A 24893-nucleotide genomic window follows, 5' to 3' on the forward strand; every position below is an offset into this window, starting at 1 on the left:
TGTCTTAGATATATTCTGCTTTTTTCATTGGGGCATATGGAAGAACACAGGGTTTTTGTTCATCTGAAGTCATTGGTTCCTCATCTGAAGTTGTAATCCTGTAATGTGACATCCTCCCCTTTTTTTTTTTCTAAATCAGACGCACAAAGGGGCACAAGTACTTTAGTAACACCACCATGTTGCTCAGTGTGGACTATGAAAGCTAATATGCATTAAAATCTGATAGTCAGCCTCTTTGTCATAAACTGTGGCTTTATGATATAAAGTTGTTGATCTTATCTCTCTTTGCCCTCACCAGATAAACTATTAGTTCTAACTGTTGCAACTAAAGAAACAGATGGCTTTCACCGCTTCATGCAAACTGCAAAGCACTTCAACTATACAGTGAAGGTACTGTATGCTGTCACTCATGCTGAATATTGGACATAGTTTTATAGCCTTAACTCAGAAATGAAATAGTCTTAACACAGAAACAATGTGTCATGATTATGCTGCAGTCAGGTAAAACAGTTATGGAACCTAGCAATGGAGACAACCCATTAGGTCATCTGTTCCGTATCCTTGCAGGATATGTTTCCCATTAGACATTTGCTAGTGTTTTGTCTAGTCTGTTTCTAAATGTGCCAGGGAATGGGGTTTCTTCCACGGACCTTGAGAAATTATTCCACAGATTCATAGATTTCACTGTTAGAATGACATTTCTGAAAGCGTGTTTTCTTTCTGAATTTCATTCCATTACTACCACATTTGTTATTACTCTTAGCTATTTTGCTGTTACACGTTTTCATTCTAAGCATGCCACCCTTCCCTCAGTATTCGCACCCTTCAAGTGTTTGTAGATTATCATGTCACACCTTAGTTTTTGCTTAGCAAAGCTATATTTATTTGACTACCTCATCATCCCTCCTGCAGCAAAACCCATGGGAGCTGTGCTGACAGAGCTCATGAAGCTGAAGATGCCTTCAGGGCCCCATACCTCTTAAATGGGTCCTACTATTGGGGAAGTGGGGTGCATAGAAACCTAATAAATCCCTTAGCTGTGTTATATTTCCCAGGGAATCTCTGCAGAGCTGGTGAGAGGACAATACAAATCTTCCCACTCCTCCCTTATCACTCTTTCACCACTTTTGATCACCCAATCCTCTTGGTGGCCTACTCTGGACTACTATTTCCAATGCAGAATGAAGGAATCTGTATCCTGAAGCTGCCTCCTGCATGCAAATCTCACAGGAGCATGATCAGCGCCCCCCCGCCCCCCCCATTTTTAAAACTTTTCTCCATAAATCAGTCCCTCAAGATAAAACCAAGGGATTGAAATGTATCTTTGATAAAACATTATCAATGCTTATCACATCCGATGAAGTGAGCTGTAGCTCACGAAAGCTTATGCTCAAATAAATTTGTTAGTCTGTAAGGTGCCACAAGTACTCCTTTTCTTATCACACTATTGAAACTATAAATCAAAAGAGACCAATTCATGGCAGTTGGCCCATTGATTTCTCTTTTAGAAATAAGTTGAAATGCTGTAGTCTGTTTACTTCAACCATCAAGTCCTGAAAAAGTACAGGAGGAAAAATCATCTTTCCTAACTGAACAATAATATATTAAAAATCCTAGGAAACTGACCTTTGGAGAGTGCCATTTGCTTGTAATTTTGCTGATTGTTATATAGCAACTATATTGCTGTAATCCCTCTGACAGTTAGTAGTTCAAGAAAAATATAATAATCTAGTGTTTAAACTTTCAAGGATTACAAAAGATTTAGGTGAAAAAAGAAAAGGAGGACTTGTGGCACCTTGGAGACTAACCAATTTATTTGAGCATGAGCTTTCGTGAGCTACAGCTCACTTCATCGGATTCATTGTAAAATGCAGTGAGCCAACATTTCAAGCATTGTAAGTAACACGGCTGTTACTCTGAAAAGATTTAGGTGGTTATTGTTGATATGATTCCCTACAATACTTGGTAAGGATGGAATTCTGTTGATTTAATTGCCTATCATACATTGAGGAATCCATCCTAAACCTGTAGTGTGAGAAAGTGGCCTGAGGCATTAAAAACAACTAAATGTTTATAGTATCAGAGGGGTTGCCATGTTAGTCTGCATCTGAAAAAGCGGCAAAGAGTCCTGTGGCACCTTATACACTAACAAGTGTATTGGAGCATATGCCACTTAAATGTTTATAGTTTCCATTGTCATGTCCCTTTTATGCTCTTACCCCTCTTTACCTCCAAATACTGTAGCAATGTTTAAAGGTCATATAGTGAGTGAATGTTTTAATATACAATTTAGAGGAATATTACCATCAACATATCTTCTCTTCCTAAGTGAGAGAGATATGAGATGTAGTGGAAAGTAATCTTTGGGTTCTTATTTGGTTTGGAATTGTCTCTATTTCTGAAATGATGTCATTGTGCTCAGTTCTACTTGAGGCATGGAAAACTTACAATGCTTGAAATGCTGGCTCACTGCATTTTACAATGCTAGAACATCCACTAGTTGGCGTTTGCTTGCTTGCCTCTGCTTTGACATCCATTTTTTAACAAGGTTATATTAAAAATTACCCTCTGGGTACAAGTGAAAAAATACAATTTCTCCCTGTTCCCAGGTTCTTGGTAAAGGTGAAGAGTGGAAAGGTGGGAAGTTAATTAACTCTATTGGAGGAGGACAGAAAGTGCGATTGCTGAAAGAAGGAATAGACAGCTATGCTGATCAAGAGGACTTGATTGTAATGTTTATTGAATGGTAAGCAAATTCTGCTTGTTGCTTTCATGCTCTATTCTGTATAGGATGCTAATAAAAGCTCTTGTGGCATGCTGATATTTTCTCCTCTTTTAGTTTTTATTGGAGAAAGTTAGCTTCTAGTTTTCCATTCATAAAAATATTATGCAATTGGAGCAGATGTTGGTTTTTGTCAGATTTACAGATGTAGAAATTGTCTCAGGGCCATGGCTCTGCTGTACTATGAACAATGTTATTGCATGACCAAGCTGTGAAACCCATTGACTGACTAAACATTTGGTTATTAGTTTACCTTTTCCCATGAAAAAGCAACTGTCTTGTTGCTGTTCTAACAGAAGGTGATTGTGAGATGGAAATGGTGTGTGAGGAAGTGGTAAAAGCAGCTTCAAACTGAAGTGGTGGCCAGTAGACCGCTGGGGCATAATTCTCAAAAACACGAAAGCCCCTTTATGTTGGTCTGGCAGTTTAAAGGGGTCTTAAATAGGCTGGAAATGCTCCCTGGAAATATCTCCTGTGTGAGGGGTCTCCCCAACTGCTGTAGAGCTTCAGTAAGGGCCCCCTCACCAGCCATGATTCTACTGCCTATGGGGAGAGGACAGCCCCACAGCAGGGATGTAACATGCTGCAGCACACTGAACTACCATGATTTTCTGCTTCCCAGGTCCCATAGCAAAGTATAAGTTAGAGCAACTTCCCTGGGGGCCAGGTAGGTCCCTCAGACCAGAATACAAGGAGCACACAAAGGTGACCTGAAGCTATCTTTCCCTCCCCACCTGCCAAATCCCTCCTGTTCCTTCCCTAAGGACAGGATTGGTGTAACTGAGAATCTGGTCCATGGAATTCTACAGAAGCTTCTCTGTCAACTTCTATCAGAGCCAGGTCAAACCTTTAAAGCAGTTGCCTTGGTGGATGCAAGGAGAGTGAATCACAAAGTAGGGAATTGCAGAAATGCTTCAGTTTGTGCACCCTGAGAAGTTTTGTGTGAGCTGAGTAACATCTGCTGCTTTTATTATTGACAGTGATGTCCTATCTGATGCAGACTTCTGTCAGTTTGGAATAAAATTTTTGGCAGACATACTACAATTCTTTTTTTTTTCCTTTTCTTTCTTTTCATCTTTAAAACCACTCAGTCTGTCATTTACACACACACTCATTCTAAACAAGACCACAATGCAATGGCCTCTTGGACTTACATCAGGTTAATTTCTCTTTTGATTTAGTATAACTTCTGTGCAATTTTGGATTTCCTTTAAAGTTTGAGTGTTTTTGCAAGTTAAACAGATATGGAGGGGTAGGTTAGCAAAGTTCATATGTGAGAGAGTGATCTCCCTGCATCATCTTATTTATTCAAAAGTTCTCATGCTTTTCTGATTACATTATGAGTTAGGGCAGCTGTTCGACTGGATTTTCAACCTTACAGTCATGTTTTATGACTTGACTTACATTCTCTCATTTTTTTCTCTTTGTGATATGCAAAAAGTAGTTAGAAATGGAAAGCAGAAATCAGTTTACCTGCTTTATGAACAACATTTGTAATAGAACTGACAGGGGACTAAATATTTTCATTCTCTTACATTTAATTTGCATTTAGAGTGATGTACGATTGGTAGGATAAGCTACCCATTCAGATATGAAATTGCTACTTGCAGACACTTTCTTTCATATTTAACCTTATTACCAATTTACTGTATTTTGATAAATGGAATGCATCTTGAGAGCAATTGTTTGTTTCATTCTTTAAAAGGAGTTAACCTTATTTGGGTTTGATAAAATGAGTAATTTAGTCTGCCCTATTGGGCAAGTACTAATGAAACTTATTTTACAATTTAATTTTGAAGATATCTTTACTTAGGATGTGTGTGTAATCTCAAATTTTTATACTGATTGTAGAGGGATTTCTTCCCCCCACCCTCCATTTTATATTTCTTGAGTTAAAGTCTGTCCTTTTTGCTTTTGCCCTCTCCCTAAGTGGGTATAAAAGTCACGAGGTCTTACTCCGATAGTCTGAGTATTAAAGTCTCATACTGCTAATTCTCAGAGTCCCAGGTTCAAATCCCACTGTTGCTCATGCAAGGTCAGTTAGATACACTGAATTACTGGTGCAGTCTCATAATTTCATGTAGGAACAAGTTCAGTTTTCTAGCTAGAAATGGGCTGTGGTATTAATCTAAGCTATGGCTGAACACCTGTGTAGAATTGGGAAGGAATTTTTCCTATGCTGCAAGATGCTTTTTCTTTTTTTGCTTTCCTTGAAGTAACAGGCAGGCATGGCATGTAATGAATGATACAGTCAATGACAAGATTTAGTTACATAAAAGTAACTAAATGTTGCAGGAAAGTAGGGTAGTTTTTGCAAGGGCCTTTGCTTACTTCAACCGTGAGCAATGGGCCAGGAGCCAATGAGGACTCAGACAGGAGTATTGGGCATCTAAATTGTGCACATGTTCACTCATCCATTATCAGTATTTTTAGCACTTCTCTTCATGAAAGAGGAGCATTAGAAGGATGGTTAATCCCTAACACTGGCATTTGTTTGGATCAGAAGTGAAGCTGCCTTGTATGATAAGAGAGCCCTCTCAGTTAGTGGAAATGGGAGCTCCACAATGGATTGGTGTTGCTGAGTAACAGTTGTGGTGGTGGTGGTGTTTAAATTAAAGCTCACTATTAATAAAGTTTAATCACACTGACTAATAAAGCTTCAGTTTGTTTTTTAAAGCCATAAACACCTGTGTGGGTTATTCTTTCGCTTGCTGAGTCCTGGCCAGCATATCCATTTCACAAGTAGTTAGTGCAGGGCATTACGCTACTCTTCTGGGGATGAGGGAGGAATGGAGCCACTTTTGATAAACCTGCTATTGCAGTAGTAAATTTGCTTGGGAAGCAGTGCTTTGGAGATGCAGCTGGCTCCTGTCCTCAGCTGGAAGATGCTTCAGTAGATCCATTTGAAAAAGTGCAGCCTGCCATAAAACTACTGGGCTAAAGCCTTTGACCAACTCCCCATCAGCCTTTCCCCTCTGTCTTGCTGTATCCTAGCTCTGAATCAGGCTTCACCAATTTGAATGGGAAGAGGAGGGAAGGATGTTTCTGGGCAAAGGCAGATAATTTTTGTAAGGCAGGGGAGGTTCCAAGGCATACTTATTTCTTTTCATAAAGTCTTGTGACAAACCTACAGGAGGGCAAACCAGTTTTCTATACGTTCTGTAACACACTTCCTTTCCTTGGGGTGCGTATTTACCAGTTACTCTGGTTTGTGCTGTAGAGCCCTCCTCCTCTTCCAAACTAGTGGTGGCTGTGTTGGTCAGGTCTGCCAAGCCAAATGGATAGGATTACCTTTTTTAAAGGCTCTTTATACAATTGCAAAATTGGAATGAGTGTTAAGAAGTTCTGTGAATGTAAAGATACTTGGATGTGAAGCACTTTATTTTAGCATCATAAATTTAAATCCTTTTAGCAAAGTCTGTAAAGATTAGACTCCAGCACCCTTATTCCTACTCTGTAAGTAGGTCCCCTTCCCTTCAAAGGACTACTCTTAGAGTAGTACTCAGTGGATGGATTCTCCTTTAGTTCCTGCATTTGAGGAGGGAAGTAGCTTTCAAGCAGAGACGCTGGCGGGGTGTGGGGGGGGGGGTTTCACCTTCTTTTACAGTGTGGGGCATTGAGCACTTGCTGGTTTGAACTAGAGTAAATGGTTGATTCTCTGTAACGTGAAGTCTTTAAATTATGATTTGAGGAATTCAGTAAGTCAGTCAGAGGTTAGAGGTCTAATATAGGTGTGGGTGGGTGAGGTTCTGTGGCCTGCAATGTGCAGGAAGTCAGACTAGATGATCATGATTGTCCCTTCTGGCCTTAAAGTCTGAGTAATTGATGATGCCTTTTGCGGGGCTTACTCAGCCTCTGCTGCCTGCCCCAACCCATGTAAATTAGAATGACTTTCGGGCTGCTCTGACACTCTGCTTCCTGTGGTCGCTGGGAAGCAAAGAATAGATGTTGTGCAGTACGCTCTGGCATGCCTTCTCCCCTAATGTATATGCTTATGCCTTTTGGAGTTAAGTGCAGCAAGAAATTGCACCTGCTTGAAGAGAAAGGGGCACCAAAGATGATACTATCAGAAAAATGAGTTTCCTTTTAAATTACTCATTTGTCTTCAGAGTAATTTATGAGGCAAGGATTTTTTTCCCTTAACTCCAGAAAATGGTGGTCTTGCTATTACCGTGTCCTCATCCTGGCAGATAGATTGAGATTGTTTTTGAAGTCTCTCTTCCTTCCCCTCTTCCCCCATAGGAAATAAGCTGGAAAGTATGCACTATGCCAAGTCTCTCAATTTTGGAATAAGGCATTTTTTTGGCAAAGGGACTTAACTCTGACTCTGCTGCTTCTGTTATGGTTCATAACAAGTAGCTTTTGCCGGTGGTTTTCTCTTCCTTTATAGAGGATGCTTTGAAAACCCATTTCTCACAAATGCCTCTTTCAACAGCTGTTTTATTACTTAAACAGTATTTTCCTTTAGAGTAAATAAGATAAATGCCACTAATTTTCAGAGTGTATGCATGCTTAGATTTAATCTAGGGAGAATAGGGACTTGGGCAGATATCGTGCCCTCCACTGCCAATGTCTACAGGAAAGTCAGTTAGGTGGGGAAGCTAACTGCATTGTGTGGTATGGGTTGGGGGCAGATGTAACAATAGCACTAAGTCAGGTCTTGAGGACTTCAACGACTGGTGTAGCTTCATTGGTACAAATCCTTAGTGTAAAAGGGGAAGGCAAACAAGTGCAATTAGTCCCACTTTCAAGCAAAATAAGCTGCACCACTTCAAAGAGTATCTTATTTTTGCTGGCTATACTGGGTGTTGGTAATGGTACAGCTACACTAATGGCTGGTCACTCACTGCTGTACCTGGTTAGAGAAGGCCTTAGAGGAATCGGAGCCTTGTCAAGTGACAGGGATATGTAACTTAGAAATGCACCATTGGCAGGAATAATTTAAATAAATTGAACTACACATAAACAGTGCTTATTGTAAAATTAACTGTAACCTCTTGGGAAAGAGACCTGGGCATCATTGTAGACAGCTCAGTGAAAACTTCTGCTCAATAAGCAACAGCAGTCAAAACAAAAGGTTAAGATGTGTAATGAATGAGAGAGAAAATATTACAATGCTCTCAGTGATATGTCTCTTTTCACCTAGAATACAGTGTAGTTCTGCTCAACCAACCTCCAAAAAGTTATAGCAGGAAAATGGTGTTCAGATTTGAGAGAGTAATATTACTAGAAATAGAAAGATTTCATTATGAGGATGGAATGAAACACTGGAGCTATTTAGTTTAGAGGTGAGGGAGAAGAAGGGATATGTTTGCTTAATACCAAATGATGAATGAGATAGAGAAGTTAAATGCAGAGCTTCTGTTTACCAGTTTTTTGTAGTACAAGAACATAATAAAATTGAAAGGCAACAATCTTCAAAACTGAGAAGTTTGTTTCCCCTCTCCCCACTTGGCCCTCCAATGCACAATAAACTTGTGACGCTCACTCCTCCAAGATATCACTGAGACCAGGAGCTTAGCAGGATTCAAGGACTGGACATTCTCATGGGTAAAGAGAACATCCACATTAACGTTACAGTGGCAGCGGGAGAGGGGGATTACAAGGAATAAAAGACTTTCTCTTTCATAGCCATCCAGTAACTGACCGGATTTAGGCAAAACTTCTCCTATGGGCAAGTAGTTCAAACTGGTCTGTTGAAGGGCTTCTTTCCCCTTCCTCAAACATCTAGTGCTGGCCATGCTAGGAGACAGGCTGCTGGACAAGATGGACTACTGATTTAATTCAACCAGCAGTTTTTATTTCCTATGCTCCTATTAATTTGGTTTACTTTTTTGAAGTAAGTGACTAGATTGCATAGTAAAAAACCCATAGATCAAGACTCAGACCATGGGGCATATATCTGTGCTATGCAACATATTCATGGTATTTATTGCATATGTAATTGCTTTAAATTCAAACCTCTATAATTGTCACTAAGGAAAGCAGGCATCCTAGCCTAACACTTACTGACTGGAATAGCACCTAAAGTGTGCATAAACAAGGGCGCTAGTCATTAGATGTAGACAGTATTTCATTATATTAGTGTTAAGGTAGATGCATTCATTGGTTTCCCTAGGTTTACAACTGTAGGGCTACTGTACATGCTCAGTATGTGACTTTTTAAAGATAGTCACCCCATCAAATCAAAACTAGTTGCTTTCTGGAACAAGACCACTCACTGCTTTCCAGCAAGGGCCATTTTATGCCAGATTTCAACCCCAATCTGTGTCAGTTGTTGAGCTCCTACCCAATAAATAAATTAATTTTAGAAAGTTGTTTTACAATTGGAAAAAGTATATTCTTATTATTATTATTTAAAACTCCTTAAACTAAAAAAACCCAACCAAACCAAAAAAAAAAAAAAAAAAAACCTCCAAATTAGAGGCAAAGCCTTAAACATTTCAGCCAAAAAAGTGAAATATTCAGAGAATTTTGTGTGTAAGTGGTCAGGGAAGGGATACATATATGTAGAGTGGTTAAGATAGTGATTGGTCATATCTTGGTAAGAAATAGGATCTGTAGATGGTGTTAACTTAAAGTATGGTAATATACCATGTTTCTGAATGAAACAGTTACATCAAAATTAAGAGACCACTCTTAGGTTTATTTAACTCTGCATGGTTTTAAGTCTGAATAAGCCAAAGCTTTTCTGATTTGAATTTTCTTGTTTAAAATCAGAGCTATCTAACAGGTCTCTCTCCATTACTTTAGCTACGATGTTATCTTTGCGGGTGGCCCTGAAGAGATGCTAAAGAAGTTCCAGCAAGCTAATCATAAAGTAGTATTTGCAGCAGATGGACTAATATGGCCCGATAAAAGATTAGCAGAGAAGTATCCTGTTGTCCGGAGTGGAAAACGATTCCTTAATTCAGGAGGTAGGTATGATGGTTGTACATAGTAAAGGTTAATTAAGGTTAGCTGTTCTGTTGTTCTCATTGTGTGTGTGTGTGTGTGTGTGTGTGTGTGTGTGTGTAGGGGGGCAACTAACCTAAAGTGCAGGTTTCCTAAATTCATGTTTGGGCACCTAAATCACCATTAGAGGAAAAATTTTTGTTCACTCTTGTGACTGAGAATCACCTTGTTCTTTTCTTCTTTCAGCATGAAGGAGTCTTGCTTTATTCTTAGTTAGGTGTCAGCCTCCTTACATCACCAGCCTGTTAGCGACTCAAGAGCTTTTCTCTGGGCTATGCCAGCTCTTACTTTACCTTGCAGTTTAACAGGTTCACCCCAGTCTTCAAGTCCCTTTTGAAGTGATCCCCTCACATGGGCTACTCACAGAGCTACCAGGTCCACTGTTCCCAAAGGAACAGAACTCATCAGTTTGTAAGATTCAGCTCAAGATCAGTACTTTGCTTAATATCACAGCACTTCAATAAACTTATTCTCATTGTCAGTATAAATTTATTATCAAAGATTCAAGTGATTAGAGTAAAAATACTAGAAACAAATATAAAACACAACTGTAACATGCTTTCTAGAGACTAAACTTAACTAACAGGTTAACCACTTGTCTAAATAAGTTCATCTCACCCAAAGTCTCCTGCGGTGTTTTCAACGAAGGCTCGCTGAGATCCCATATACCCTCAAAGTTCATTGTCTTTGCTCATAGACAGGATAACCACCTGAGGCTTGCTTCCCTTGCCCCCACCCCCTGCGTGCTGCTTCTGTGTTGACTTTGTATATAAATGAGCATCCACTGTGTTAGCTTATACTTCTTAATTTACATCCTGAAAGAGGGATATACATTTCTTACCTCCTGGCTGAAGGAAAACCTGTTTTTCATCTTTGCTGGTAACTAATACATTTATACAGACTTTAAAATACATGTGAAGGTCTTGTGCTGCCAATACTGAATTTCTAAACATTATAGATGACCATTTCCTAACTCAGAAAGTGTTGTGGCCAACATGGGGGTTGATCTAATATACTTAGCCTTCTGTAAAGCATTTTACTTGGTATGTTCAATGTTTTGATTAAAAATCTAGAACGATATAAAATTAACATGGCACACATTAAATGGATTAAAACCTGATTGACTGATAGGTCTCAAAATGTAACTGTTAACAGGGCATCATCACTGAGTGGGTATGTTTACAGTGGTGTCCCAAAGAGATCGGTTCTTGACCCTAAGTTATTTAACATTTTTATCAATGACCTGGAAGAAAACATAAAATCGTCACTGATAAAGTTTTCAGATGACACAAAACGTGGGAAAATGGTATATAATGAAGGGGACAAGTCACTGATTCAGAGTGATCTGGATCACTTGGTAAACTGGGCACAGGCAAACAATATGCGTTTTAATATGGCTAAATGTATATGTATACATGTAGGAACAAAGAATATAGGCCATACTTGCAGGCTGGGGGACTCTGTCCTGGGAAGCAGTGACTTTGAAAAAGATTTGAGTGTCTTGGTGGATCATAAGCTGAACATGAGCTCCCAATATAATGCTGTAGCCAAAAGAGCTATTGCAATCCTGGGATGCATAAACAGAGGACCCTTGAGTAGGCGTAGAGAAGATTTTTTACCTCTTTATTTGGCACTGCTGCTACCACTGCTGGAATACCGTGTCCAGTTCTGGTGGTCACAATTCAAGAAAGGTGTTAATAAATTGGAGAGGATGCAGAGAAGAGCCACGAGAATGGTTAAAAGATTAGAAAACCTGCCTTATAGTGATAAATAGATTGAGCTCTTTGAATCTAATGTAACAAAGAGAAGGTTAAGAGGTAACTTGATTCCAGTCTATAAGTATCTGCATGGAGAGCAAATATTAAATAATAGGATCTTCTATCTAGCAGAGAGGTATTGTGACAGGGCACTATTAGTAGCACCCTGGTCTCTGAGGTTGCTACAGCACTGGGATGAGTGCAGGCTTAACTGAAGCCAATTAATCAATTTTTGTTGGGGGTTACTGACATTTGGCAATTTCTGGGCTAATGGGACAATTGGCTCAGTAATTGGGAGGATATAAGTGGAGGAACAGGAAGCAGGGGAAAAGCTTAGAGGGTGAGCTGGGGCTGAGCAGAGAAGGCTATGTGGAAGCCGCCGCTTGCTGTAAGCCTTCAGTATGCTGTTATACTTTGTAAGGCTAGAATAAATATGTGGTGAAAGGGCAACAACCTGGTATGTTCTCAGTCATAAAAGACACATGAACTGGCCAGGCAGTGAGGTACGCTGGATAGCAACCAAGGAAAGGTATACACAGGAGGGGTATAACACAATACCATGGCTGGAAGGTGAAGCTAGACAAATTCAGACTGGAAATAAGGTGTAAATTTTTGACAGTGAGGGTAATTGTCCATTGGAATAATTTACCAAGCATTGTGGTGGATTTTTCATCACTCACAATTTTTAAATCAGTGCTCTAGGAATTATTTTGGAGAAGTTCTCAGGCCTGTAATACACTAGGTCAGACTAGATGATCACAATGGTCCCTTTTGGCCTTGGACTCTGTGAGTCCATCTATGAATTTTCAGTGTATGTTTAAGTAACTCCTTACATAGTATCTGTACACACTTTTCATAGTGGTATTAATGACCAGTGTGATGCTGGCTTTCATTTGAGATTTCACATGACATGCTATTGAGAACTAGGATGCACACACCAGACTCACGAGATTTCTATAACTCTTTTGTCAGTTAACATTGAGAGGTTCTTGGGTCACAACACTTTTTGTAATAGTATTCTCTATTTTCTTTTGCAGGAATGCGTAGGAAGACGTGTGCTAATTTGTGAGGGGGAAAGGAGGGTTATTGAATTGAGAGTGCTAAAATATTTATTTAGCAAAAACATTGCTTGGACAAACTCTGGCTCTGGAGCTGCCAGGATGGGGTTTCTTCTTGGTGACTTTTCCCTGATGGCTGCCATGTTTTTGCTAGAGATTCTATGATTGATTTACTTTTTTAAAAAAAAAAAAAACCAGCAGCAAAGTCTTTAGACTTTGGTTTTGCAAAGATGATGTACAAAATGTAAACCAAGTGTAACTGAGGCCTGGTCTACACTTAAAAATTAGATTGATCTAGCTATGTTGCTCTGAGCTGTGAAAACATTTTAACCCTGAGCCATGTAGTTAAATCGACCTAAACCCTGGTGTTGACCTCCCTACTGCCTCTCATAGAAGTGTATTAACTACATCAACGGAAAGAATCTTTCCCTCCAATGTAGGAAGCAGCTACCTTCTAGCTCAACAGCAGCACGGCTGCAAATGATGTAGCTTTGCTGCCCCAGCAGCTGTGCTGTAGACGTGCCTTAGAAGGTAAGGTCCTTATGAGTCTGCAGGCAGCTTGCAGCAATAGCTCTGAGAGAAGTGTGACCTACTGCTATTTGATTTCAGTGAAGTGCTAACTCTGAAGCCGAACTGTTGTCACTTTAAATGTCAGCATGGTGAACCATTTAATTGCTGAGAAGAAGGAAATACGTTGACTATGAAAACCTGCACCATCTGTTGTGCATGGCATCTTGTCTTGGGCTTCTCTTGGACTCATGAGTGGTTGGAGCTTCATAGACACAGCTTTTGAAAGTTAATGCCATTTCCGCCCCCCACGCAACCTAGCCCCTGCTTTGGTTTGTTTTGTCTTTGAAGTAAATGTGATGTATGGCAAGTTTCAGCTGAATTTCCTGTACTGTTGTGGCATGTTGGATTTATACTTTCCTGCCAGCAAGGAGAGACTGACAACACTAAGGCTTAGCTTCATGCCATTTTCCACAGCTGGATCCCTTCTTTCTCAGCAGCAGGCGTAGCCTCAGACCCATACCTTGGAACTGTCTGAGCTCTTCCTCTAACTGTCTAAAACAGATCCCAGAATCCTTCATGTTTCTTAATATACCATTATAAGGAAAACTAAACAGGTGAAAGCGATTCAAAATATGTACCATGAAGACAGATCTTTGGAGATGGAAATTGATGGCAGAGAATGGTTACACTGCCATCTGACATGCAATGGAATGATCAGAAAGATAGTTTTCAAGTAGAAATAAATTCTCTTGTGTGATATTGCAGGATTTATTGGTTATGCTCCATATATAAACCAAATGGTACAGCAATGGAACCTGCAAGATAATGATGATGACCAGCTGTTTTATACCAAAATCTATATTGACCCACTGCAGAGGGTATGTAGTGACTCATTTTCCCCTTAATAGTAGTTCTTGCCACTTGAAATAACTTGCTGCTTCAATTGTAGTGTCAGAAGGCTGCTACAAACTTGCTAAGAATGAAAAAAAAAGTTTGTGTAATTAGCTGTGAATGCCATAGTGCAAAGATGGTTGCTGTACTGCAGGGGCTCTCAGCCTAGAGGGTCACAAATAGGGTTCAGGAGGATCATGATTCAGAGTGTTGTTTCAGGCTGTCTGCGGATCTTGGCAGGCATCACTGTATTGTCTTAAAATAATAGCTCTGCGATATGTGATCAGCCCCATTAATCTCAATAAAGACCCTGTGGACTCTGCAGGTACCTCTTGCTCTCCAACTTTCCACCCAAAGGGGGAATTAATCGGATTACAGCCTGGATTCTCAGCATGGGGAGCACAAGTCCCTATCCATCCCATATTGCTAAATGGGAGTTCCAATTAAGTCCCAGCAAATGAGAAGATCACAGGGTGGTCCTGGTATGGCAAGAGAGGTCCCAGCGTGGAAGAGTCTGGGAACCAGAATGACATGCCAAAGTTTCAGAAGGTCATGCTTCAGAAGTAATTTGGAGTTTATAACATGGGATAAACGAAGTGGCTTACTGAGAGGTGAAGTCCTTTGAAATGTGTATAAAATCAAACAGTAGTTTGTGAAAGCAAGTCACAAAATATGTAAGGAAATCTGGAGAGCCCAAAGGAAGAACTGTAATTCAAAGCTGAATATAAATCTTTTCTGTTTGAAGTGTATATGCCTAGATCAACATTTTTAATTTTGGGTTCCCACAGTCAGGCACCTAAATCTGTAATTAGAAATTTAACTCATACCCTGAGTTTCAGAGGTATAGTTAATCAGAGCTGCAGCACGGAATTCCTGTTTGATCCTTGCTAAATGCTGTTTTCACGGCAATGAAATACTTCAAAAATATTTGCAGGTCACCTCTTAGGCCTGATACTGAATTCTTTGTTCACCCTAAACTCCACTGAAGCCAAGGAGAGCTTGGGGCGTTCAATGAAATATACAAAGAAGCCCTAATTATTTTCTAGGGGCAGTGTAGAAACTTCAGTTCTAGTAGAGCTGTATGTATTAGAGCTACTGATACTGTGTTATATCAAGAAGCTTAGTTTTAACTTTTATATTTGAAGAAATATGCTGTATTTTGTGTATGGGGGAGGGGGGGGGGAGTTTGGTTTTAAATGTTAATCCTGTTTGGCTATGACTTTAGTCTTTTTTAGTCCGAGAGAGGGCATGGGGGGGAGACTTCTCTCTAGCTTATACTGACAAACTGATTCCTTTGGAAAGTCATGACGTCCATTTGCTGAGTTTACATAATTTAAAGCAAACTCATTGCTTGTGTATAGGGCCTTACCAAATTCACAGCCATGATAAATGTGTCCCGGACTGTGAAATCTGATCTCCCTCCATGAAATCTGTCTAGTATAGGGTAAAAGCACACAAGACTGAATCCAAGCATTAGCTACAAATTAAAAAAACAAAACATTCTCTATCAAATTTAACAAATGGAATAGAAATGAAGCAAAGGAAACAATGAACTGTACAAACGTCATTTTTAGGCATCAAGTGTCAGGGACTTACCACTACTTTCAAAATGCTCCCTTGAAGTCTTTAAACCATGATTTGAGGACTTCAGTAGCTCAGACACAAGTTAGGGGTTTGTTACAGGAATTGGTGGGTGAGATTCCATGACCTGCGTTTTGCAGGAGGTCAGACTAGATGATCATAATGGTCCCTTCTGACCTTAAAGTCTATGATTCTAAGACCAGATTTCCTGGGAAACACCAGCATTTCTCAAACTGGGGGTCCTGTCCCAAAAGGGAATTGCAGGGGTTGGAAGGCTATTTTAAGGGTGGCAATACCACAACCCCCCCCCCCCCCCACTTCTGCACTGTCTTCAGAGCTGGGCAGCCAGAAAGCAGCGGCTGTTGGCCAGGCACCCAGCTCTGAAGGCAGCACCGCCGCCAGCTTCAGCACAGAAGTATGGGTAGCAGTACCGCAAACCCCCCTACAATAACTTTGCGATTCCTTCCTCCCTTCCCTCGCCCCCCCACAAACTCCTTTTTTGGTCAAGACCCCTATAATTACAAAACCATGAAACTTTAGATTTAAATATCTGAAATCATTAAATGTACGATTTTTAAATCCTATGACACTGAAATTGACCAAAATGGACCGTGAATTTGGTAGTGCCCTACTTATGTACTAGATCAATTTAAACAATTTTCTGATAAATCAGATGTTCTGGAGGGAATACATGTGCAAGTAACTGTCAGCTGTAAAGCTAAATGAGACTTTTTGAAAAAGAAGAGTATTGAAAGATTAAAAACTTGCAATTAGATCCCAAAAACAGATGAAACCTAAAAAAACCTGTAACTTTTAACTGGTTAACATCTGTCAATACATGTGCTATGCTAACTGCTATAACACCTCAGTGTCCTTGCTGGTTTTAATTTTTAGGCACGTATCAACATTACTTTGGACCACAAGTGCAGAATTTTCCAGACCCTGAACGGGGCTGTTGGTATGTGTATTAGCACGTATATTGAGTGGCATGTACTGCCTCTGTGTCTGCCGTTAACCTTCCTTTTTTGTTTGCTTTTAAAGTGAAAATAGTTCTCTTATTTAAATAAACAAATTTTACATGTATGCAAGGGATTACTCCATGATGAACACATTAGTGAGATTATCAGGCCTCTCAGATCTGATATGTACAATATCAATTGATTTTTCTGTATCACTAGCAAAATTTTTAATCGTTTTGGTATATCTAAAACTAGGTTTGTCTAACTGAACTTCCTTCCTTACCTCCACCTTTGACTTTCAACTGTGGAACAACAAAATTGAATTCCTTCGTAAATGGAAAGTTACAGTTATGCTATTTTATGAGCTCTAAGCAAAGCTTCTTAAAACATGTGAAGGATGTAGACCATATTCTCCATGTCTAATTTACCTATGCAGTGCTTAGAGACTAAGGTAATAAGAACGCCCATTAGATAAGTAGTATAAATTAATACTTCGCTCTTATATACCATTTTTCATCCACAGACCTCAAAGCATTTACCGAGGAGGTCAGTATCCTATCTCAGTTACACAGAGGGGAAACTGAGGCATAAGGCGGAAAGGCACTTTCCCTCACTCACCCAGCAAAATAGTGGCAGGGCCAAGACTTGAACATAGGGCACTGGACTAGGGCCAGACTACTTACAGGACCAGAATATATTTGGTGCTGTGTCACAATTAACAGACTTTAATCGCTTGAGCATCCTCCAATTAACTATTTTCATTCATATTGTTAACATGCTGGTTAATTTGCAGATGAAGTTCTTCTGAAATTTGAAGAAGGAAGAGTAAGAGCAAGGAATTCAGTGTATGAGACGCTGCCCATCACTCTGCATGGAAATGGCCCCACTAAAGTAAGTGACAGTCACTTTTTCAGCTTTTATCAAGGACCAGTTTTAATAAGACAACAAAAGAAACTGAAATAAACTTTCAGCATAGCACAGGTAAATGAGGGGCTCACTTTCCGATTAACGTTAATATGCGTCGTGGCTAAAGTTTCATATATTGTGCTGATCATTTACTCCTCAGCCTGTTATTCCATTGCCACTATATTGATAACAAGTTATATCAATTGCTCACTCTTTGCTTAGCAAACTGATTGCAGCGCTGGATTTCAGAAGCTAATGCTTTCATTGAACTATCATCATTGCTGAACAGCAAGTGGAGAACTTTGATTTTATTCATAATCACAGTAGGTGATTTATGCATAGTGGGGCTTTTTTCAAATGAAGTATGTAGAGGCTTTGGGGGGAAGAGAAGTCCCAGGCAGGGCACAGAAGTGGAGTATAATGCCTCAAGGCTGCAACTGCCATCCTGCCAACACTAATCATTTTAAAATCCTGGCCACTACTGACTATTAGTTTTTTTTCCTCCTAGCATTTGATCTTTTAAAATATAATATCTAATATAGTAGATATTAAAACTATGGTTGACTTAATTCTAAAATACATACTAGATAGCTGATATTTCTTCCATATGGCTTCCATTTACAAATATTTGCTTTGATTCTATTTGGCACTAATTAGTACCTCTACTTAGCTGTCAACACTCAGATACAATTGTATTTTTCCGTTTTTGTTTTGTTTTTTTAAGTAACGTGTGTGACAAGTGGATCGGGTGAAGCCTAATTCCCAAAATATTCTATATTAAACAAAACTTGTTTCTTGTTTATAGTCACACAGCAGTTTACCCTACTTCTGTCACAGTGCAAAAGCATTTTAAGGATTTTAGTCTAAAAACCTACTGAAGCAGGAAAAAAATAATCCTACTATGAGTTTCTCTGAAACATTTTGTCATAGTCTGATTGTGCCCTTCAGTGGCAATAGAGTTTAAGCAGAGATACATAAATGTGATGAACAGGTTAGAAAAACATTTAAACGTTCACCAGATGAGGAATGGCCATGCATTGAAATAATCTCCAAAACTAAAATACTTAGTATTTGCAAGAAACTTCTATTTTATACATGCTCTGTTGAACTCAGATTAGGATTTAGTGGATTACTTTTTATCTAAAAGGTAGGAGCAAAATTATAGCAATAATATAAAGTGTTCTTTACTCTTTTCCTTAGTGTAGTTATCTTTGTATTGGTGTCATATTTTATTTGGCTAAGCACTCTTACAGATTTATTTTTAGGTATCTGAAAGTTCGGTAACGATTTAGTTTGTCTGATTTTGATAAATATTTTCCACTGACTACATCTGATAAAGAAGAGGGAAATAAACATATCAAGAAATAAACAAATGGAAGCAAACTCTAACATATTTGAGTCTATCATGGAGCAGTTTTCACATGGGAAATTATGTTCTGCCTACTCACTGAGTATGATAGGGGTGGTTGTAGGGCATTAACCCATGAGAATGGTAATATGAATTTGGAAGGGACCTTATTTGCTAATGTGGCCATGGATAAAATATGGCATCCAGGAACATATGGCACCCTAGACAGCCTAACCTTCAAATAATTATATAGCTGATTTGAAGCCAATTCCAAAATTGCCAACACAACTGCCAGAGAACCTGTCGGAGAGCCAGGTGCATTAGTGAAATGTGTTCCACTGTTTGTTTTCTGGGTCATGGAATAGCTGAAGAAGCTTCAGTCCAATTCATTTGACATCTGTGCACCTGTATCTTCTAAATTTTATATATCCCTTCCCAGGAAGTTTTGCTCTTTTCCCATCTCTATTTTCCCATAAATACCAGTGACCATCAGTTGCAGGAAGGGTACTAACTTGGTTCTGCTAATATTTTTTTGGCATGGCATCAGTCATGGCATTTTTCAAAGACGGGTGAAATGCAGTATGTGTTTTATTATGCCCACCACAATTGTTCAGCTTCCTGAATCTGTGACCACAAATTCCAGAGGATGTTATCGCTGTATCTTGTAAAAGGGGTCAAAATAGCTTTGGCAGATTTTTTTTGTGTGTGTTTTGTTTTTTAAAGAAAGACAAGCATACCTATACAGAAATTATTAAACCAATATTGAGGATTAAAATTGATGTGTTGATCTCTGTGTTAAGATACAGGGGTGGGTTGCATTTACATATAGTAAATGTGAATTGTTCTTTTGCTTACTAGATTCACCTCAGTTACTTTGGAAATTATATCCCTAATGCTTGGACACGTGAAACTGGATGTGGTGTTTGTGATTTAGATTTACTAGACCTATCAATGGTTAAAGTAAGTATATCTCAAGTATAACTGAACGCTTTATAATACATGAATTTCAGTGCCCTTATAGTGCTTTTTCTGAGACAAAAAGGCTCCAGTACATAATGTTACATTTCAAGCACACTTGAGGCTGTTTTCATATGTTAGATATTATACAAAATAATAATGGAAACAGATTCATGAGTTACAAACTTATTAGTACTATTTTAAGTGGCAAATGTCAATATTTTCATATTAGTTATAATTTGGCATACCCCAGAGCCTTTTTCCCCCCTCATCACCAGCCCCACCCCAGAGCCCTCATCCCCTCCACACCCCAACCCCCTGCCACAGCCTGGTGAAAGTGAGTGAGGGTGTGGGAAAGTGAGAGATGAATGGAGTGGGGATGGAGCGAGCGGGGCCGGAGACTCAGAGAAGGGGAGGGGGAGGGATGTTCGGTTTTGTGCGTTTAGAAAGTTGGCAACCCTACTTGCATAGGTGTATGTGATTGCAGATTGTGCCCCATAACTGGCTACAAGTCTGTGGAAGGATGGGAGGGACTATCTATGTGTGGAAGGGGGAATCACACCAGTTCAATGTCATTGTTCCCTCACCCCCACCCCCACCCCGTGCTGCCTTCTGGACCCCTGTGAAGGGTGGGTCTTGAGCCCATGCTGTGGGAGAGGGTAGAGAATGGGAGAGGTCAAGGGGAAGGAGTGTATAGGCCAGGAATAGGGGTTGTTAACATATATATTCCCCACCATCCCCAGTGACATACTCTCTTTTCATAGCTGTTTCCTTCACCATCTCTCTTGGCTGCCCCAAGACTCCCTGTGGGAGTGTCTGGTAGCAGGACTCTGCTGGAACACTGTAGCCAATGAGCAGAGGAGGGCCCAGGAGGTCACCACCAGTGCAGAGGCCCAAGAACTCTGTGTGGCTGGCCCTGATCTCTTGGGACTCACCAGGATCCACCAAATTTGCAGATGAGCCCTTCAGGTCTCTCTGTGGCTTGAGGGGGGGGCACCAAAAAAGTGGTATAATGGTGGGGAATCTCTGTGAAATAAATCCTCAAGGAGATTTCCTTCACCTTAGTCCTTCGTTTTCCTTTGTGTAATGAGCAAAGGATGCAGTGGTGACTGGAGCGTGTGTGTGTGTGGTGCTGTGCAAACATGTCCTTGAAGGGCTTACAGCTTAATTAAAGGCAAGATGCAACAATTGAGTAAGGTGTAGGGAGGGTGGATGGACCATGATAAGAAATAATGAGGCTGTAAAGGTGCTGCTTCCTTAAAAGGGCTTATGGGACCACATCTCTTCCAGAGTAACAGCCGTGTTAGTCTGTATTCGCAAAAAGAAAAGGAGTACTTGTGGCACCTTAGAGACTAACCAATTTATTTGAGCATGCTGATGAAGTGAGCTGTAGCTCACGAAAGCTTATGCTCAAATAAATTGGTTAGTCTCTAAGGTGCCACAAGTACTCCTTTTCTTTTTTCACATCTCTTCCGTTTGCATTGGGGATGGGAATGCTCAGCTACCTACCCCTAGTCCTGTTCCGTGGTGCTGATGATGTGGTTGCTGCTTCTGAATTTCTTCCTGGAGAATGTGGGGCTATCTTGAAGTGCCACACCCGCAGAATAATCCCATGGAATTTGAAAAATATGCAAAATCGAGTGTATTGCCCGTCTTGCTTGTGTGTGCTTTCTATCATTGGTAGCAATTACATATGCCCTGCTTAATGATGCATTTTATTACAACATGTGCACTTCACTGATAAATCTTCTTCATAGAGTGGTTAACATTTGCTTGTAATCAACAATACAAGTTATCCTGACACGAGTCTCAGTAGAGCAGTTCCTGCCAGAATGACAGTAGATTGGAAATTTTAATAAGGTGTGAAATCCAGAAACAGTGCTGTATGCAGTGGTGTTGTATCCATGTCCGTCCCAGGTTATTAGAGAGACAAGGTGGTTGAGGTCATATCTTTTATTGGACCAGCTTCTGTTTGGTGTGAGTCACCAGCTTTCTTTTTAGTAAGATCATGATTTTTAGTGTTTAGCAAAGTTACGATAATAAAGACTGGATTTATGGCTTTTGAATCCGCCAACCCCCCTTTTTGTCCTCATGACTACAGAGGTATTAACAGGCTATTTCACCTTATATGGTTCCTTAGAATATGCGGTACTTGTGCTACGCTAGTTGTGTATTTAGCTGTGACACTAGCAGTAGCTTTTCCAGACCTGAAGAATAGCTCTGTGTAGCTTGAAAGCTTGTCTGTCTCACCAAACTGAAGTTGGTCCAATAAAAAAGACATTACTTCACCCACCTTGTCTCTCACTTGGACAATGACACTGAAATTTCAACACATCCTGATATCTTGTGCAGATGCACTGTAAGTGAATGTAGACTTGCTTAAAGAGAACTAACTTGAAGATTTTTATACCCATATTTGGTTTCTGTCTGAAGTCCATTGCAGTGAGTTTTAACAATGTTTATATTAATTGTCTGGTTTAGAAGTAGAAAAATATTTTTAATGATACATTTTTGTGTGTAGGAGTACATTACTGAAAGCTTAGATGTCTATCTCAAATAACTTACAAACCTGTTCTAGATAAAAAGTTACCTAATTTTGTTTTAGTGGTGGTCTTTTTATAAAACATTCCTGTAATTTAATATTACTGTTCTAAACCAAAAGTCCAAAATAATTTTAGTATCTAAATGTTATAAAAGCCTTTGCTTGGCTTTACATCACTTCTCTTCTATTTTTAATGAATTATTTAATTATTCTTGTTACCATAAATTGCAAACAGAAAAATAACTTTTGCTTAATGCTAACGAGCAAGTTTTAACCATCTATTTGCATGATTATAAAATTCTTATTTTAATGAACTATAGTAAAATGTATCTACAATGCATATCTACTATAGCTGACCTATCAATAGTTCCTTGAGTATAAATCAGTTAATAGGGAAGTAGAGAAGGCTGCTGTTATGCCTTGCCTGTCTTTGGCTGCTTTCCATGCATTAATGAACTCGTATAATATAGATGAGTAAAATATTTTGTGGCATAAATTCAGTTATGTAATTTATTTTTAAAATCAGTCTGTTTTCCTTTAGACAACTAAAATATATTTTCTATAGCTAAAACGTTAACTTTATAGATTTTTGCATACTATTTTTAAAATTTATTTTGTGAAATATTGTTTTTCTAATGTTTATATGCATTTCTTTCATATGTCAGTAATTTAAAACCTTGACTTGCAATATTCAGTAGCTACACTGAGACTGAAAATAACTTGTAGAGAATTTAGTTAAGTACATAAGAATGACTATATTTGGTCAGATCAGTAGTCCATCTAGTAGCAGTTTTGCAATTTCATATTTGAGTTTCTTCAGAACTCTTGGCTGAATACCATCTGGTCCTGGTGACTTACTGCTGTTTCATTTATCAGTTTGTTCCAAAACAACCTCTGCGGTTGCTTCAATCTGTGACAGTTCCTCAGATATGTCACCTAAAAAGAATGGCTCAGGTGTAGGACTCTCCCTCACATCTTCTGCAGTGAAGACTGTGGCAGAGAATTCATTTAGCTTCTTCATAACTGCCTTGTCTTCCTTGAGTGCTCCTTTAGCATCTCAATGGTCCAATGACCCACTGATTGTGATGTGTCCTGCTTCTTATGTACTTTCAAAAAAAAAAATTGTGGTTAGTGTTTGTGTCTTTTCATAGTTGTTCCTCAAATTCATTATGGCCTGCGTAATTATACTTTGACTCTTGACTTGCCAGAGTTTGTGCTCCTTTCTATTTTCCTGAGTAGGATCTGACTTCCCATTTTTAATAGATATTGTTTTAAATTTCTAACGAACTTTTTTTACTCTGTTTGGTCATTATGGCATTTTGGGGGGGGGTGTTCTCTTTTATATTTTTATAATATATATATATTTGGTGTGCGTATTTATGTATGTATAGATAGTTTGACCCTCTATTATGGTGTTTTAAAACAGCTTCCATGCAGCTTGCAGGCATTTAACTCTTGTGACTGTTCCCTTTAATTTTAGTTTACTTAACCTCATTTTTGTGTAGTTTCCCTTTTTTGAAGTTAAATGCTCCTGTGGTGGCTTTGGTATTTTCCTTCCTCCAAGGATGTTAAATTTAGTTATAGTGTGGTCACCATTATTGAGCAGTTGAGCTATATTTACCTCTTTGGACCAGTTTAGGACTAAATCAAGAATTTCCTCTCCTCTTATGGGTTCCATGACTAGCTGTTCCAAGACATTAATGGTATCTAGAAATTTTATTTTTGCATCCCATCCTCAGGTGAAGTGTTCCCAGTCAATATGGGATAGTTGAAATCCCCTATTCTTTTATTGGGTTTTCTGTTTTTGTAGCCTCTCTAATCTGCCTGCGCATTGCACAGTCACCATCACCATCCTGGTCAGGTGGTCAGTAGTGTATTCCTAGTGTTATATGCTTATTATTCAAGCATGGCATTTCTATCTATAGAGATTCTATGGAACTATTTGATTCATTTACGATTTTTACTAAATTTGCCTCTGCTTTCTTTCACACATAGTGCCATCCCTTCCCGCCTCCAGTGGTGCAACCTATGTTGTCATTCCTATATATTTTCTACCCTGGTATTGCCATGCCCCATTGATTATTTTCGTTCCACCAAGTTTCTGTGATGCCTATTATATCAATAGCTTCATTTTAATATCAGGCACTCAAGTTCCCTCATCTTAGTATTTAGACTTCTTGCATTTGTATACAAGCACTTATAAAATGTGTCAATATTAATTTGTCTGCCTTCATGTGAGATAATTAAATGGGCCTCTTTTTTTCATTTGACTGTTTCTCTTCCGTTCTTATCTGTACTTTTATTAACTTCTATCCCTATTCATAAATCCTGGCCAAAAGGAATGTCTGTCCAAACTCACACCTTCTGACTTTCCCCTCAGTTTAAAGAATCCTCTATGACCTTTTTAATTTTACATGTCAGCAATCTGGTTCCATTTTGGTTTAGGTGGAGTTCATCCTTCCTGTATAGCCTCCTCATTTCCCAAAAGGTTTTCCCAGATCCTAATGAAACTAAATCCATTTGGTTTACTGGACATCTATGTTAGTATCTTGTAAAATCAGATAGTGAATGTACACAGAAGCATGATGATTTTTAGATACGGAGTTGAGATCAACTGTACTAAAAGCAGGACTGAGCTCATGCTGTTG

General features: G+C 39.2%; 1 protein-coding gene across 7 annotated transcripts in view; it reads left to right on the plus strand.

The window, feature by feature from the left end:
• PLOD2 (procollagen-lysine,2-oxoglutarate 5-dioxygenase 2) overlaps positions 1-24893 on the plus strand; it is a 75034-nt gene that overhangs the window by 19369 nt on the left and 30772 nt on the right. For 6 of the 7 annotated variants that reach the window (XR_012160783.1, XM_073359749.1, XM_073359748.1 and 3 more), the window contains exons 2-8: positions 299-390; positions 2610-2746; positions 9536-9699; positions 13827-13939; positions 16428-16491; positions 17286-17383; positions 19605-19706. Coding sequence is in view for 6 of the 7 variants with exons in the window: in XM_073359749.1 (XP_073215850.1) it covers positions 299-390; positions 2610-2746; positions 9536-9699; positions 13827-13939; positions 16428-16491; positions 17286-17383; positions 19605-19706 (770 nt within the window). In the remaining variant the exon portion in view is untranslated. The remainder of the gene's footprint in view (positions 1-298; positions 391-2609; positions 2747-9535; positions 9700-13826; positions 13940-16427; positions 16492-17285; positions 17384-19604; positions 19707-24893) is intronic. The other variant, XM_073359747.1, reaches the window with a different exon arrangement.

This window comes from Lepidochelys kempii, chromosome 9 (assembly GCF_965140265.1).
Source record: "Lepidochelys kempii isolate rLepKem1 chromosome 9, rLepKem1.hap2, whole genome shotgun sequence".
In the NCBI taxonomy this organism is placed as follows: domain Eukaryota; kingdom Metazoa; phylum Chordata; order Testudines; family Cheloniidae; genus Lepidochelys; species Lepidochelys kempii.